Source organism: Homarus americanus, unplaced genomic scaffold, assembly GCF_018991925.1.
Source record: "Homarus americanus isolate GMGI-L3 unplaced genomic scaffold, GMGI_Hamer_2.0 scaffold14655, whole genome shotgun sequence".
NCBI classification, from domain to species: domain Eukaryota; kingdom Metazoa; phylum Arthropoda; class Malacostraca; order Decapoda; family Nephropidae; genus Homarus; species Homarus americanus.
In genome coordinates this window covers 990,458-1,009,841 of record NW_024743793.1, presented here as the reverse complement: position 1 = coordinate 1,009,841, position 19,384 = coordinate 990,458, and the positions used below count along the sequence as shown (strand labels likewise).

General features: G+C 43.3%; 1 protein-coding gene across 8 annotated transcripts in view; it reads right to left on the bottom strand.

Moving 5' to 3' along the window:
- The window catches only part of LOC121877532 (Down syndrome cell adhesion molecule-like protein Dscam2), a 223,190-nt gene that overhangs the window by 61,794 nt on the left and 142,012 nt on the right, over positions 1-19,384 (bottom strand). For 7 of the 8 annotated variants that reach the window (XM_042383303.1, XM_042383306.1, XM_042383307.1 and 4 more), the window contains exons 4-7: positions 18,964-19,165; positions 15,728-15,729; positions 15,030-15,097; positions 5,977-6,068 (exon numbers count right to left, since the gene is read on the bottom strand). In XM_042383303.1, coding sequence (XP_042239237.1) covers positions 5,977-6,068; positions 15,030-15,097; positions 15,728-15,729; positions 18,964-19,165 — 364 coding nt within the window. The remainder of the gene's footprint in view (positions 1-5,976; positions 6,069-15,029; positions 15,098-15,727; positions 15,730-18,963; positions 19,166-19,384) is intronic. The other variant, XM_042383310.1, reaches the window with a different exon arrangement.

Genomic DNA, 19,384 nt, shown 5'->3' with positions numbered 1-19,384 from the left:
TACGTGTTGGTGTACATAAGTTAACAGCACACACTACAGAAACGCACATAAAGTTTGTGAACGCATCTTTTTGCACGTATAGCAGCGCACACGTTTACACCGTACACATAATTAATGCACACATAATATTTGTTTGTACGTAAATGAGCGTTTAGATGAACACACATGGACAGCATACAGTGCCAGTAGTTCGTGTGTATTTTTTGGTGTACATGCGTGAGTGTACACGCGTCAATAGCACAGTGAGGAGACTCATGTATGTGCTGCTGGACAGTACACACCCACACGCACACACCAGCCACAGATGATGTTCCATAGTGTTCGTATAAAAGAACTCAGCAGTGTGTGTGTACATGTATGTATGTATGTATGTATGTATGTATGTATGCATGTATGTATGTATGTGTGTATGTATGTGTGTGAGGTGTTAATATATACATTACATACATACATTACGTACATACATACACACACATACACAGACACACAATACCATTCAACCTCGACAATAAAATTTAATGTAAACTTCCAGCCAATCAATACCTGGAGTTTCTTTACCTAGTTCACCATCACCCAATAGGAACTTGTCCTCAACACGCCCGCTCACACCTACACCATCTCCTCCTGGGGCTAACGGCAGAATATCCACCATCCTGTACATCCTTCGTTGAACAGTAGGGTGAACGGCAGTGAACGTCTATCCTTCCGTTGAACAGTGTCTTATATTTTCCATCATTGAACAGTTATGAACCTGATGCTCCCTTGAGGTTAGGGGTAGGGTAGGGTAGGGTAGGGTAGGGTAGGGTAGGGTAGGGTAGGGTAAGGTTATGACAGGAATGCGGGGCCCGAATGATTACAGACGGTTGAGTGTAGTGCCTCGTAATGTTCCCGACAGTACAGTGTGTATTGTAAGACCCGCCATCACTTTCACGTTATGACGCTCTTAACTTTCTGTGACGATTACAAGAAATCGAGACGTTTTCCTTGACGTTTATAAGACCCCAAGACGTTTTCTATGACGCTTAAAAGTCTCAGTAACTTTCTCAAGGACGTCTTCAACACAGCAGTAACGTCTTAACAGCCTCGTCACACAGCAACCTCCCCCCCCCTCTCTTCCGAGCCTCAGTCAGGACTATGAATAGACACTTGACACACACACACGCACACACACACACACACCCACACACACACACACACCCACACACACACACACACACACACACACACACACACACACCTCTATTATTGACACAACCAAACCCAAGTAATTGAAGTACAAACAGTGAAACGAAAGAGATACAAAACAATGCGACAAATAAGGAACTGAGATAAAGGGAATAAATATACGGTAGATTTATTATCCCAAACGACAACAGACACACACTCACACAACCAAGTCACACTATAATATAAAACACTTTACCGATATATTAAATAAACATCACAAAGCGTCACTATCAAACACCAACATCTGTGACACTTTGTAAACATCAACACCTGTGACACTTTGTAAACATCAACACCTGTGACACTTTGTAAACACCAACACCTGTGACACTTTGTAAACACCAACACCTGTGGCACTTTGTAAACACCAACATCTGTGACACTTTGTAAACATCAACACCTGTGACACTTTGTAAACATCAACACCTGTGACACTTTGTAAACACCAACACCTGTGACACTTTGTAAACACCAACATCTGTGACACTTTGTAAACACCAACATCTGTGACACTTTGTAAACCTCAACACCTGTGACACTTTGTAAACATCAACACCTGTGACACTTTGTAAACACCAACATCTGTGACACTTTGTAAACATCAACACCTGTGACACTTTGTAAACATCAACACCTGTGACACTTTGTAAACATCAACACCTGTGACACTTTGTAAACATCAACACCTGTGACACTTTGTAAACACCAACATCTGATGCGTAAATCAAGTGTAAACAAGACTATCACGGTTTGGTATATTCTCTTATGACGCAAAGTTCATATAAATATCTTTCGAGGAATAGTGTCTGAGCCTCTTTAGTCAGAAAGATTTTTTCCCTCAGGTTTACGACGCCTTTCTAATTCAGCTTTCTCATCTCCTCTCCTCTTCCTCCTTTTCTTCCTCTCCCTAATTCTCTCCTTCCTTCTCGTCTTACTATCTTACTCCCCTTTCTTTATCTTCGTCTTCCTCTCCTCACCCCGTCCTCCTTTCACTTTCCTCTCCTGTTCATATTCTTTGCATCGCTCGCTTTTCTTCATTCCTCCTCTTCCCACTTTTCTCTCTATTTCCTCCTCTTTCTTCTTCTACTCCCACATCTCTTTTCTCCCCACACTCCCTCACTCTCACCCCCAGGAGAGGGAGGCAAGGTAAGGCCAGGTGCAGGTGCCTTGGTCCCCTAAGGCTCACCTTAATTAACAAGACACTCACACCTGGTAAGCCCCCTCCCCCAAGGACCTACAGTAGGTAGGGTTCATTACCTGTCCGGGTCGCTACTCTACTTGAATCATTAAGTAACTCTACCTGACTCTTTTAAGTAACCCAATTACTCTTTTTAAGTAGCTGGGAATCTTTAAGTAAATGTACCTTATAATTTTTAGTAACTTACCTGATTTTTTAAGTAACTCTACTTGATTCTTTTAAGTAACTATGTGAATCAAGACTCCCTGTATTATAAGTCTCGCCCCCTAATAAGACTCTCTGTATTATAAGTCTCGCCCCCTAATAAGACTCCCCTATAAGTCTCAACCCCTAATAAGACTCCTGTATTATAAGTCTCGCCCATAATAAGACTCCTATAAGTCTAGCCATAATAAGACTTATAAGTCTCAACCCCTAATACATCCCTGTATTATAAGTCTCGCCCTAATAAGACTCCCTATAAGTCTCAACCCCTAATAAGACTCTCTGTATTATAAGTCTGCCCATAATAAGACTCCCTATAAGTCTCAACCCAATAAGACTCCCGTATGTCTGCCCCTAATAAGACTCTCTGTATTATAAGTCTCGCCCATAATAAGACTCCCTATAAGTCTAGCCCATAATAAGACTCCCTATAAGTCTCAACCCCTAATAAGACTCCCTATAAGTCTCAACCCCTAATAAGACTCCTGTATTATAAGTCTCGCCCCTAATAAGACTCCCTATAAGTCTCAACCCCTAATAAGACCCCTGTATTATAAGATCCTAGGCCCATAATAAGACTCCCTATAAGTCTCGCCCATAATAAGACTCCTATAAGTCTCAACCCCCAATAAGACTCCTGTATTATAAGTCTCGCCCATAATAAGACTCTATCTCGCCCATAAGACCTTAAGTCTCCCCATAATAAGACTCCTATAAGTCTCAACCCTAATAAGACTCCCTGTATTATAAGTCTCGCCCATAATAAGACTCCCTATAAGTCTCAACCCCTAATAAGACCCCTGTATTATAAGTCTCGCCCATAATAAGACTCCTATAAGTCTCGCCCATAATAAGACTCCTATAAGTCTCGCCCAATAAGACTCCTATAAGTCTCAACCCCCTAATAAGACTCTCTGTATTATAAGTCTCGCCCATAAAAAGACTCCTATAAGTCTCAACCTAATAAGACTCCCTGTATTATAAGTCTCGCCCCCTAATAAGACTCCCTATAAGTCTCAACCCCTAATAAGACTCCCTGTATTATAAGTCTCGCCCATAATAAGACTCCCTATAAGTCTCAACCCCTAATAAGACTCCCTGTATTATAAGTCTCGCCCATAATAAGACTCCTATAAGTCTCGCCCATAATAAGACTCCCTATAAGTCTCGCCCATAATAAGACTCCTATAAGTCTCAACCCCTAATAAGACTCTCTGTTTATAAGTCTAGCCCATAATAAGACTCCCTATAAGTCTCAACCCCCTAATAAGACTCCCTGTATTATAAGTCTCGCCCCCTTAAGACTCCCTATAAGTCTCGCCCCCTAATAAGACTCCTTGTATTAAAAATCTCGCCCTTAATAATACCATAGCCTTTAATTACCTCGTAAGTCTCTCATGATTATCCTGGTTTCCTCATTAATGATAATTAGCCTCACAAAAAACAAAAACAAGGGATTATCATAGTGAAGATCTCTCTCTCTCTCTCTCTCTCTCTAATACATACACGTCTTAGTAGAATAAAAAAAAATTACTCACAAAAATTATGGATTAAGTCACAAGTGAAAATAAGTGAAAAGTAAACTACAAAAATACTTATAGGGCTAAAAGTTAAAAGTTGTATTATAAAAGAAACTTTTATAAATATTCAGTACAGAAAGTTTGTGAAGTGTGAAGGGAAAACTCCGCCATGGTAAGTTAGGGCGTAAAGTGTTAAGTAGTGAGGTAAAGTGTTGTGTAGTGAGGTAAAGTGTTGTGTAGTGAGGCAAAGTGTTGTGTAGTGAGGCAAAGTGTTGTGTAGTGAGGTAAAGTGTTAAGTAGTGAGGTAAAGTGTTGTGTAGTGAGGCAAAGTGTTGTGTAGTGGTAAAGTGTTAAGTAGTGAGGCAAAGTGTTGTGTAGTGAGGTAAAGTGTTGTGTAGTGAGGTAAAGTGTTAAGTAGCGAGGTAAGTGTTGTGTAGTGAGGTAAAGTGTTGTGTAGTGAGGCAAAGTGTTGTGTAGTGAGGCAAAGTGTTGTGTAGTGAGGCAAAGTGTTGTGTAGTGAGGTAAAGTGTTAAGTAGTAGGTAAAGTGTTGTGTGAGTGAGGCAAAGTGTTGTGTAGTAGGAAATGTGTGAGTGGTAAAGTGTTGTGTAGTGAGGTAAAGTGTTGTGTAGTGAGGCAAAGTGTTGTGTAGTGAGGCAAAGTGTTGTGAGTGAGGCAAAGTGTTGTGTAGTGAGGCAAAGTGTTGTGTAGTGGTAGAGTGTTAAGTAGTGAGGTAAAGTGTTGTGTAGTGAGGCAAAGTGTTGTGTAGTGAGGTAAAGTGTTGTGTAGTGAGGCAAAGTGTTGTGAGTGAGGCAAAGTGTTGTGTAGTGAGGCAAAGTGTTGTGTAGTGAGGTAAAGTGTTAAGTAGTGAGGTAAAGTGTTAAGTAAGTGTTAGGAGTAAAGTGTTAAGTAGTGAGGTAAAGTGTTAAGTAGTGAGGTAAAGTGTTGTGTAGTGAGGTAAAGTGTTGTGTAGTGAGGTAAAGTGTTAAGTAGTGAGGTAAAGTGTTGTGTAGTGAGGTAAAGTGTTAAGTAGTGAGGTAAAGCGTTGTGTAGTGAGGCAAAGTGTTGCGTAGTGAGGCAAAGTGTTGTGTAGTGAGGTAAAGTGTTGTGTAGTGAGGTAAAGTGTTGCGTAGTGAGGTAAAGTGTTGTGTAGTGAGGTAAAGTGTTGTGTAGTGAGGTAAAGTGTTAAGTAGAAGTAAAAGAGTAATTAGGTTCTACAGTATATAACAACTTGTCGAACCTAACTTGAGAAACTGCTATTATCTCTCAGCGGCAGGTTAACGGCGGTCAATCTCTAGCTTTATTAATCGCTCACTTTCTCTTTAATATGCTATCCATCTCTTTCTCTTGATTATTCTCTCGGTTAATTTTTATTTTTTTTCATTCTGTTCTCTCTCTCTCTCTCTCTCTCTGTCTCACGAGTAACCATCAAAGATTTCTAAAAAAAGTGTTGTTACAAGAACACCCCCCCCCTGACCCGACGAAGACCGACTGTATATACCACAGGATAAAGACAGCCACAGAAACAATAATAATAATAACAACAACAATTCCAATAATACCAACAATAACAATAATAACTTTAATAACAATGACAATAATAATAATAATAATAATAATAATAATAATAACCCACATCATATAAAAGTGGGTGGGAAGGTCCGAGGGGTGGGGGTGTGGGGAGTATGGGTTGAGGGATAGAGCGATTCCGAAGGGGGGAGGAAGGGTTAAGGAGAGACCGAGGACCAAGAAGAGGAGGGGGGAGGATAGGAGAAAAGACCGAGGATAGACCAGACCCAAGACCACCACCTCTACTCTACTCTACTTACCACTCTCAAGTCCTGGCTGGATCACATAAGCGTCGTCCTGGACCCACGCCACCACCTTGACGTACTCCCTCACGTAAGGCGGGATGCGACAACTGTACGAGGAGGAAAAGAAATTAGATTAGTTTCCCCTCCAATCAAGGAGAGTTTTTACATTTTCTATCATTTATTTCTATCTATTTCCTTTCAAAACAATTAAACAAATATTTATGGAGTCTAAGTAAACATAGATAGACTTTCTTAGTAATTTATTAATAGAAAGTATATATTATTTCTTGTTACCTATTACTTAACGAACATACAACACACACGCACATTATGTTAAGGGGTCACCATTATGTGTGTGTGTGTGTGTGTGTGTGTGTGTGTGTGTGTGTGTGTGTGTGTGTGTGTGTGTGTGTGCGCGTGCGTGTTGGCTGGCTCACGTTACATCTTACATAACTCGGGGAAACCTTTTAGGATAAAGACCATATTTTTTCCTTCGTGAAACTGGGAGACTGAGAGTGAGCTGAGAGAGGCTGAGTAAGCTAAGGGAGGATGAGATTGAGCTAAGAGAGGTTGACAGTGAGCTAAGGGAGACTGAGCTTGAGCTAAGGGAGGCCGAGCTTGAGCTAAGGGAGGCTGAGAGTGAGCAAAGGGAGGCTGAGAGTGAGCTGATAGAAAAAAGGTTGAAAATGATGAGAAGGTTAATAGCTCATTGCCTATCTTCAACATAGGAACCTTTAATAATCCTATCTATAAGATCCTTTAAAGAATCCTAAAGTTACGGAACTCTAAAATCCTGTCCCTCCCCCACCACCACCACCTCGTTATCCAGCCTCAGGATTTATCAGGGAAAAAATGCCTCGTCAGTATTTCCCGTCGTAATGTCGCCACTGTTTCCCGCCACCAGGACAAAAAGCCCCCCAGTAAGCCGAAATACCTGTCCACCCCCCCAAAAAATAAAAATAAAAAAGGTAAATAAAAAAAAAAAAAAACACGGTCGGGATTAAACCTTAAACCTACCTCATACTCTAAACAGCACGAGGATGAGATATATCAATATAACCCTTTAATGATGAGAGAGAATTAGTGACCTCCACGTCATATATTCCAAGATGGAGTTAAAATGCTTTATCTCCATTTCCTACGTCTAAGATTTTTTTTTTCTCTCTCTCTCTTCTCCTACCATCACACCTGACACAACACACCATCACACCACAACACAGCACCACCTTCACCACAACAACACAGCACCAGAACTTAATGTCATAAATTAAGACATCGGGTCGTACAGGTGAGCTCCAGGAAATGTAGTGCTCAGGTGTGTCCCTTCAGGTACTGGACACGTGTCACGGGCGCTCCCATACCCAGATCTCGCCACCTGGACATGCCACGAATTCACCAGGGACATTTCCGCTGTGTGGAAATGATATTATTGTGTGTGTGGAGAGAGAGAGAGAGCTGATCTGTTACGAAAGTCGAATGGCCACCCCACCCCACCTCACCTCTTACCACACCTTTACCTCCCTCACCTCACCTCACCTCATCTCCCTGGAAGACTTTACACAACCTCTCCTCCATTCTTTATTTCCATCACCTCGATCTCAAGTACTGAGTTAGTGTGGGAGCCACTTAGGACGGTTCTGGGTGGCCCTGGGTGACCTTTAAGTGGCCCTCGGTGGTCCTAAGTGGCCCTGATGGTGAATAAAAGCCCGGGCCAGCATCACACAATGAGAAAAGTTGAGAAGAAGAAGGTGGAGCATGACGGTCCTCTAACACGCTCTGTTATGGTCTGTCTTCCTCTCCTGGAGACTTACCCGGGTGAGAGGAAGGAGGTGTGAGAGGGAGGAGGTGAGAGGGGGGTTGAAAGGGAGGTGGTGTGAAGGAGGAGGAGGAGGTGAAGGTTGAGAGAGAGAGAGAGAGAGATAGAGAGAGAGTACAACAAACCACCTCTCTCGTTTCAAGCGTGTTGGTCCCCCTTCCATCATCCACAATTCGGCTGGAGTTTCCCGTCCACTCTCAGAGACGTATCCAGATAGGAAAGTGGGAGGTGGGAGGGGGAGATGGGAGAGGACAAGCAGGAGGGGAAAAGAGAGGAGGCGGAGGGCGCAGGACAGGAGAGGACTTATAGACAGCTGGACAACATAACGCAATCCAGAGAACACACAGCCTGTCCAGGATCTGTGTGTGTGTGTGTGTGTAAGAGTGCCCACTATACTGAAAATAATAATAATAATAATAGTAGTACCATGATGTATGTTGGTCTGGGAGGCGGGGAGGTGCAGTGGGGTGGAGGAGGAGATGAAGAGGGGCAGCGGGTGGTCAGTAAAGAGGGTGGGGGGCAGTGGGAGTAAGGGTGGGGGGGCAGTGGGAGTAGGGTATGCTACGCTGTGTCAGTAAATGCAACACTTATACCCTGACAGGTCATTGATGTATGGGATATGTGCGGGGGGGGAGGGGTGGAGTGGAAGCCAGGAGTTAGGCGGTGAGGGAGTGAGGGGGGAGAAGTGAGGAGTGGGGAAGGGGGTAAGAGGAGGAGGGAGGAATTGTAGGAGGGATTGTAAGGATGGAGGTAGAGGATGTAGAAAGATTGGAGGATGCTAAGGAAGTGTAGGGAGGGATTAAATGGAGCATAGAGGGAGGAAGGAGGGAGAGAAGGAAGGCGAGGGAGAGAAGAAAGGAAGGAAGGAGAGGGGGAGAAGGAAGGAAGGAGAGGGAGAGAAGGGAGTATATAGGGAGGTGGCGTGGGGAGAAGCACCTTAACCATCCACCCTAAACTTCACGTAATTACACCGGTCAAACTCAGGTGAGGCAGCCCCTTCCCCCCTCCCCCCAAACACACACACACTAATATCGTCTCACACAATATAATACCTAACATTTTCCCTCTAACCTAACCTGACATGAACTGACCTGAGCTAACCTGACCTGACCTGACCTAGCCGTCCCTCTCCCTTACCTTTCTCCCTCTCTTATCTGCTACAGTATTCACCTTCATTCTTCTTCTCTTGCATGTTATTTTTTTTCCAGGTTACAGCTACACACAAAGACGACAACCTAACCTAACCTAATCAAGTTTATCCCAACTTTAAATCTAGCTTCCACTCTCACACACTTCACCTCTCACATACCTCACCTCTCACACACCTCACCTCTCACCTCTCACACACCTCACCTCTCTCACCTCTCACACTCCTCACCTCTCACACACCTCACCTCTCACACTCCTCACCACTCCCCACACCTCCCCACCCACTCCCCCTCCTCTCCACCTCCTCCCCTCTCCCACACCTCACCTCTCCCCACACTCCCTCACCTCTCCACCCTCCACCTCTCCCCACACCTCACCCACTCCCCCCCTCTCCCTCCTCTGCTCCCCCCTCCCTCACCTCTCCACACACCTCACCTCTCCCCCACCTCCCCACCCCTCTCCCCCTCACCTCTCCCACACCTCCCTCTCCCCACCTCCCACCTCTCCCACCTCTCCCCCACCTCCCACCTCCTCCCCCACACCTCCCCACTCCACCCCACCTCCACCTCTCTCCCACACTCCTCACCCTCCCCACACCTCACCTCTCACACCTCACCACTCACACACCTCCCCACCCACTCCCACACACCTCCACCTCTCACACTCCTCACCTCTCACACACCTCACCTCTCACACACCTCACCACTCCCCACCCCACCTCCCCTCTCCCCACACACCTCACCTCTCCCCCACCTCACCTCTCCACCTCTCTACCTCCTCACCTCTCACCCCCCTCACCCCTCTCCCCCTCCTCCCCACCCCTCTCACACCACCCCACCTCTCACACTCCTCACCACTCACACACCTCACCTCTCACACACCTCACCTCTCACACACCTCACCTCTCACACTCCTCACCTCTCACACCTTTCTCTCCTTTCTTCTGGTTCACACAATCTTTTCCTCCCCTTCCCTTTGTCCTGTAGTTTCACATGATTTTTTTCCCCTCACTATTTCTGTGTCTGAGAATTTCCTGAGCCTCATGTTGTCTTCCAGTGTGTTACATAATAGTCTCGTATAAAATTATGCAACTTAATTCTATTTCGTAATTTGTGTTAAGTGAAGAAGGTGTTAAAGTGGAATCATTTGAAGTGTGTGTAATTTGGATACGATTTTCAAGTTGTTCATTTTTTGAGTGTTTTAACTTAAGGGTAATCAATTAGCTGCATTCTTAAATTGTTTTTCACTTATGAGGAATATTGATCGTATGAGTTTTGGTGAATCTTAAGAGCTACTGGGTCTCTCTCTCTCTCTAAGATTATCACCCATCTCTATCTCTCTCCCCATGACTATGACCCATCTCTCCCCCCCCCCATGACCACCACCACCCATAACACCCCAGGCACTCACACTCTCACGCCGCCCTTCTCATCTTTACCTCATTCTCCTCCCTCCTACACACCTCCTCCTGGTTACCATATTCTTCCTCTCACATAATTAACCACTTTTTCTCGCTCTTATTTACTCGCGGGTAATATTCACCTGCCTAATGTAATTTACCTGGTCGTATTTTTTTTAATGGTGATTGTTACTTAATTTGAAGTCTTTTTTGTGTGTTTTTCAAGATGTTATTATAAAATTCTCATTCAATTATTTCTTTAACTTTTAAGTAGGTTTTTTTACAATATTTTTTGTTCTTGTGTTATATTGATAGTTCACCTGACCTAACCTGACCTGATCTTAACCTCTTTCCATCTATAGGGAAGATTGTAGCTGCTAAAGTTATATATATATTTCTCATCCATTAATCATCTAAACGAGCTATACCACCCACACACACACACACACACACACACACACACACACACACACACACACACCAATCTAGCTCTCCCTGTTGGGCCACACATTCACAACCTACCCACCACCTTCCCTCCTTCACATCATAGAGGATCTTTTATAAACTAGCGTCTTAATCCCCGCCGGCGCCTCCTTCACCCCCCTCACCAGACCAGATTCTTCCCCCACCTGTTGTGAGTGAGATGCTGGGACGAGATTATCAAAACTACGTAAAGTAACTTTTTTTTTATCCTTTTAACAAACAAAAAGTTACATCATATTAACACTAAGACACTAATTACATGCGTTTATTGAGCACACTAATTAACACAATGGGATTACTTTAACATCATCTATTGTTAATCTTGTACGTAAGGGGGGTGGTGAGACTACGTTCGTATTGTTAAATTGTTTCGGTAATTGGAGACGGAGGAATGCACTTGGTTACCGTCTAGGATCATCGGTGTAATTTTGGCGAGAGAGAGAGAGAGAGAGTGTGTGTGTGTTTACCTGAACAACATGAGATCAAATATGTACAGAACTAACACATACTACTACCACCACCACCCTACTACTACTACTGCTACTACTACTGCTACTACCACCACCACCCTACTACTACCACCACCACCATAGCAACACTACCACAACAATAGCAGGAGGTTCTATCACCACTACCAGTACAACCACACCACCACTGCTATCACCACCACACTACCACAGCATCACACAACAGCAGGAGGAGCACTACCACCACTAGCCACACCACCACCACCATCACTACCACAGCATCACTACAACAGCAATAGAAGCACTACAACCACCACCACCACCACCACCCACAGCATCACACCACAGCAGCAGGAGAAGCACTAGCACCACTACAACCACCACCACCACTACCACAGCAGCAGGGAGAAGCACTAGCACCACTACAACCCACACTACTACTACAGGAGAAGCACTAGCACCACTACAACCACACCACCATCACTACCACAGCATCACACCCACAGCAGCAGGAGAGAAGCACTAACACTAGCCACACCACCACCACTACCACAGCAGCAGGAGAAGCACTAGCACCACTACAACCACACCACCACCACTACCACAGCAGCAGGAGAAGCACTAGCACCACTACAACCACACCACCATCACTACCACAGCATCACACCACAGCAGCAGGAGAAGCACTACCACCACTATAATCACACCACCACTACAACCACCACAGCAGTAGGAGGAGGGCCACTCATTAGCAAGGTATTCACACTGGTGCCGATAACTGCCCAGTATCGACAAAACGTTGGGACACGTCCTCCGCCACTGATTTGTCCCGCCCGTTCCCGTTACCGTTCCCGCCGTTCTTCCTGGTCCTGTTTCAGTTCTTTCCGTTTTCGTGCCGTTTTTCCCGTTCCCGCCGTTTTGTACCGTTGATCCGGTCCTGTTGTACCGCTGATCTAGCCCAGTGCTATTGTTGTACCGTTGATCATTCTAGTACCGTAAAACTAACAGCATCTGTTTACTGTTGTTAGTGATGTATACCACAAAAGCCACCACGAGTATGTATATATGTATGTGAGCTTGTATATGAATGTATATATGTAGGTTACTCAAAGGTACACCTGCATTAATATAACTATGTATGAATGCACTGTATTTACCTCTATGTATATATGTATGTGTAGGTACTTACAATAAGCTGATGATAATAATAATAATAATAATAATAATAATAATAATAACTACAACATAAGCACCGCTGATTAAACTAATTTGTGGCGAGAAATGTTTCCTGTTTTGGCCATAAAGTATTTATATGTTAATTAAATGTGTTTTTTTTATAGTTAATAACACGACTTAACTCTTTCATTACCGAGCTCTCAATTATTACCACGATCACACCTACTGTTATTATTATCATTATTATTATTACCGCTAGTTTACGATACCTTGAGGGGGTGGGGGGGAGGTAATTTAGCGACTATCTCCTGCCTAAATAGTCTTATAATGTCAATAATACTACTGTATATATGACACAGTATGAAAATTAATAAATAGTACACACACACACACACACACACACACACACACACACACACACACACACACACACACACACACCAACTGCGTCTTTCACACTAAGCGACAAATTAAAATCAAGGTCAATGTAAATTAAACGAGATTACACGAGAGGTAGGAGTTAACTCGTTGCCAAAAAGTTATATTGTCTTCTTGTCTTTCTTTTTCCTTGAGTTGCTGTACTGTGTTGTATTGTGTTACGTAGTGTCGGTAGTGTTGTTTTGTGCTGTATAGTGTTGTATCGCGTTGTATTGTGTTGTAGTTTATTATGATGTATTTCTAAACACACAAAACGTACATCACACACACACACACACACACACACACACACACACACACACACACACACAGTAGCTTTGCGAGTAAAACTTAAGTATATTTTTCTAGTAACGAGACAAATTTATGAACACCTAATGAAATCCTAAACCAACACTGTCTCACCAACACCACCACCACACCAACACCACTACCTCACCAACACCACCACCACCACCTCTACCTCCAACACCACTACCTCACCAACACCACCCACCAACACCCACCACCTCCTCACCAACACTACCTCCCACCAACACACCACTACACCAACACCACCACTACCAACACCACCACTACCTCACCAACACCACCACTACCTCCAGCACCACTACCTCACCAACACCACCTCCTATACTACTTCACCCCCAACACCACTACCTCCCCATCACCCCCTCACCACCACACACCAACACTACCTCATCACCACTACACCAACACCACCACCACACCAACACTACCTCACCAACACCTCTACCACCAACAACACCAACAACACAACCACCACACCACCACCACTACACCAGCACCACTACCTCACAACGCCTCTACCACACCACCACCTTACCAACACCACCACTACACCAGTACCACCACTACACCACACCATCACTACACCAGTACCACCACTACACCACACCACCACTACACCAGTACCACCACTACACCACACCATCACAACACACTCAGTACCACCACTATACCACACCACCACTACACCAGTACCACCACCACACCAGCACCACACACACTACACCACCACTACACAGCACCCACACACCAGCACCACACCACCACCACACCAGCACCACACCAGCACCACACCAGCACCACTACACCAACACACACACCTACTAGTTACTACGAGACACCTTCTAATTGCTACACCAGAATATCAAAGCTTTATTTTTTGTTTGGGGTCATAAAAGGCAATTTCTTGAGTGAGATTAAGACGTGTGATTGTGAAAATATTCTTGACACACACAGAGACTTCGTTAACCAGGTGAGGACAGGTGTTAAGACTAATTAAGAAGGATCACGTGAAGATTAGACACTCTAGTTTAATATCACGTGAAGATTAAACACACCAGTTTATATCACGTGAAGATTAGGCACCCCAGTTTATATCACGTGAAGATTGCACGCCAGTTTATATCACGTGAAGATTAGACACGCCAGGTTATATCACGTGAAGATTAGGCACCCCAGGTTATATCACGTGAAGATTACACCCCAGGTTATGTCACGTGAAGACTAGACACCCAGGTTATATCACGTGAAGATTAGACACCCAGGTTATATCACGTGAAGATTAGGAGCACCCCAGGTTGGGTTTGCATAAAAGTGTTTAATCATCAGGTGAAATAAGCTGGAGTGTCCAATATTCAGGTGACTAATGAAGAGCACCTGATCTCACAATGAAATAAATCCTGAACCAATCATAATGACAGGTGAGGTGGCCAGTGAATACAACGTTCACTACCACCCATCAGGGTCAATGGTTCGTCGTCCGGGGGCCAAGTCCACCAGCTGTGAACGGGTACCTAAGTGGGGGAACCACGTGCAATGGCGGCCACACTACCTCGCTACAATCAACGGAAAATCATAGATATTAATTAATAAGACGACACAATTTATAAAGGTTATATTGTGGTGAGGGAGGGGGGAGGAGGAGAGGGAGGTGGAGGAGGCAGGAGGGTAGGAGGAGGAGGTGGGGAGGAGGTGGGGAGAGCGGATGGGGGGTAATGGTACTTTGACCATATATACTATGTATGTAGGTAAATTTTACTGCCGAATCGGACAGTTTACCGCTCGTGAGAGAGAGAGACCTGCACATCATACACCTGGCAGCGAGGAGACTCACCTGAGGACGGCTGTGTTGCCACTGATGACATACTCATCGTACACCTGCACCTCGTAATCTTGGCGAACCTACCAACAATACCAAGTAGTATCATGACATTACACACACACACACACGCACACACACGAGTTATCTATAACATCTCGTCCTAACAGTATATTGCTCGGCCTACTAATAACAGGGAACAGGTTATCATGACGAGTGGGAGCCAACAACAGTGTACACCTTCTTGGTACTGAGGAGCTACACACACACACACAAAACAAACACAACAACATAACACATACATATACACACACACACACACACACACAACACAAACACATATACACTACAAACACATACACAAATACACACACAAACAAAAACAATAAACACACACAACACAAACACATATACACTTACACAAATACATCACAAAAACACACAAAACACAAAAAACAATAAGAACACACACACACACACACACGCCCAGTCTAGTGTATGTTGCATTATTCATACGTACGTCTACAATATTTCACTGTAAGATAACAAATAAACAGACACAAAACAGAGTACATAATTATGAACATACGGATCAAGGAGGAGACAAACAAACAAGAACACAAGTAAACAATAATAAAAAGAATAAAACAAAGTTAGTCTCCGTCACATTAGAGTCAGTCAAGTCAGTCAGTCAGTCAAGTCAGTCAGCCCACAACTACACGCAGATATCACTTAACCTAACCTCACTCAAATGACTCATAAGATCAATTTTCCCTCGTAACTGGTTGGGCTTTTAACTACTGTACTAAAACCATCCAAAATGGCAGAATATATACGCCAAGACTCGACCCCCCCCCCAACCTCCTTCACCGCTCCTCAATTAGCAAAAGTTATTAGGGAAAAATTATATAACTGAATCTTTGTTAAATAATTCTGTAGTCTTAATTTTGTACAGTATATGGTGTTAAATGGATAGGTATCTAATTAAGCTTACAGGTAAGAGTACACAGGTAAGATAACACAGGTAAGATAACACAGGTAAGATAACACAGGTAAGAGTACACAGGTAAGACAACACAGGTAAGATAAACACAGGTAAGATACACAGATGAGTACACAGGTAAGATAACACAGGTAGAGTACACAGAGAAACACAGTAAGATCAGAGTCACAGGTAAAACAAATTAAGAGTGCAAGGTAAGATAACACGGTAGATCATACAGGTGAGCACAATAAGATAACACAGGTAAGAAACAAGAGTGACACAGGTAAATACACAGTTAAGATAACACAGTAAGAGTACACAGGTAAGACAACACAGAAGAGTACACAGTTGAGATGAAGATAACACAGTGAGCACACAGGTGAGTGCACAGGTAAATACACAGATAGGTACACAGAAATCAAGAAGATAAGGTGTACACAGGTAAGACAACACATAAGAGGCACAGTAGATCACAGGAGATAACACAGAGAGTCACAGGTAAGATAACAATAAGATAACAGTAACAACAGGTAGCACAACCACTAGTAAGGTACCAGGAGAGATAACACAGGTAGACAACACAGGTAAGAGTACACAGGTAAGAGTACACAGGTAAGATAACACAGGTAAGATAACACAGGTAGAGTACACAGGTAAGACAACACAGGTAAGATAACACAGGTAAGAGTACACAGATGAATAACCGGTAAGAGTACACAGGTAGTACACAGGTAAGATAACACAGGTAAGATAACACAGGTAGATAACACAGTAAGAGACGAAATAACACAGGTAAAGTACACAGGTAAGACAACACAGATAAATAACAAAAGATAACACAGGTGAAAACCAGGTGAGAGTACAAGGTAAGATAAACGTAAGACAACACAGGTAAGATAACACAGGTAGAGTACATATACACAGGCAAGACAACACAGGTAAAAACACAGGTAAGATAAACACAGTTGAGACAAGACTAGATAACACGAAGAGTACACAGGTAGATAACACAGGTAAGACAACACAGGTAAGAGTACACAGGTAAGATAACACAGGTAAGACAACACAGTAAGATAACACAGACAGGTACAGAGTGAGTACACAGGTAAGATAATAAACAACAAAGTAAGATAACACAGTTAAGATAACACAGAAGAGTACACAGGTAAGTCACAGGTAAGACAACACATAAGATAACACAAAGTAAGAAGAGCACACAGTAAGACACACAGATAGAGTACACAGATAAGATAACACAATAAGACAACACAGGTAAGACTTACAAGAGTACACAGAGACACAGGTAAGATAACACAGGTAAGACAACAGAAGATAACACGGTAGAGTACACAGGTAAGGTCACAGTAGAAACACAGTAAGACAACACAGTAAGATAACACAGAAGAGTACACAGGTAAGATAACAAGATACACAACACAGGTAAGACAACACGGTAAAACAACACAGGTAAGACAACAGGTAAGATAACACAGGTAAGAACACAGGTAAGATAACACAGGTAACACAACACAGGTAAGATAACACAGGTAAGAACACAGGTAAGATAACACAGGTGAACACAGGTAAGATAACACAGGTAACACAACGTAAGACAACATAGAGCACACAGGTAACGTAAGACAACACAGGTAAACAACACAGGTACGAGCACACAGGTAAATAACACAGGTAAGAACACAGGTAGATAACACAGGTAAGAACACAGGTAAGATACAGGTAACACAACACGTAAGATAACCAGGTAAGAACCATAAGATACAACACAGGTAAAACAACACAGATAACACATGGATAACAGGTAAGAACACAAGTGAACAGGTAAGATGGGTAACACAACACAGGTAAGATAACACAGGTAGAACACAGGTAAGATAACCAGGTAAGAACACAGAATACAGGTAACACAACAGGAAAACACAGGTAAGCACAATAGATAACACAGGTAAAACAACACAGTACGAACAGGTAAGACAACACAGGTGCAGTACACGTAGATAACACAGGTAAACAACACAATTAAAACAACACAGGTAAGACAACACAGGTAAGACAACACAGGTAAGAGTACACAGGTAAGATAACACAGGTAAGGCAACACAGGTAAGAGTACACAGGTAAGATAACACAGTAAGAAACACAGGTAAAAACAAACAGGGTAAGACAACACAGGTAAGAACAAGGTAAACAACACAGGTAAGACAAATACAGGTAAGAACACAGGTAAAAACAACACAGGTAAGACAACACAGGTAAGAACACAGGTAAAACAACACAGGTAAGACAACACAGGTAAGAACACAGTAAAAACAACACAGGTAAGACAACACAGGTAAGAACACAGGTAAAACAACACAGGTAAGACAACACAGGTAAGAACACAGGTAAAACAACACAGGTAAGACAAACACAGTAAGAACACAGGTAAAACAAACACAGGTAAGACAACACAGGTAAGAACACAGGTAAAACAACACAGGTAAGACAACACAGGTAAGAACACAGGTAAAACAACACAGGTAAGACAAACACAGGTAAGAACACAGGTAAAAACAAACACAGGTAAGACAACACAGGTAAGAACACAGGTAAAACAACACAGGTAAGACAAACACAGGTAAGAACACAGGTAAAACAACACAGGTAAGACAAATACAGGTAAGAAACAGGTAAAACAACACAGGTAAGACAACACAGGTAAGAACACAGGTAAAACAACACAGGTAAGATAACACAGGTAAGACACAATCATTAAGAAGTGCCTGGGTGAGGGAAATCTTTTGTTTTAATGGATGAAAGAATTAAAAGTGTACGAAAGATGAATTAATGAGTAAGAGAAGGAAAAATAATGACAATAAAGACAATTACGTTCTCTCACACACACACACACACACACACACACACACATACACACACACACACACACACATACACACACACACCTACCTGCCCTGACGGTGACAGTCCGGGAGACGATTTTGCCGACGGAGGAAGAGGCGAGGCACCTGTAGGTGGAGGCGTGAACGTCTTGCCGGTAGGAGCGAGGGCTGAAGGGCAGGAAGATGAGGGAGCCATTGGGTAGGATCTCCCTCACTCCTACTAGCGTACTGGCCGGCTGTAGACCTGCCTCCCCCACCACCCATGACACCTGTGCGGACACAAAATTTACCTGTGTTAAGTCTCTCACCTGGTAATTAACTTTCAGTATTTATCACCTGATGTAAATGTGTAAATCATAAGTTCAGAAAATGTGTAAATGTGTGTAAATGAGTTTAATAGACACGACACCTGTTTGTAAATAAATTCACCTGTGTTTTCTTATTAACTTTATGTATTTAGTTGTAAAAAAAAAGAAGTAAATTATACC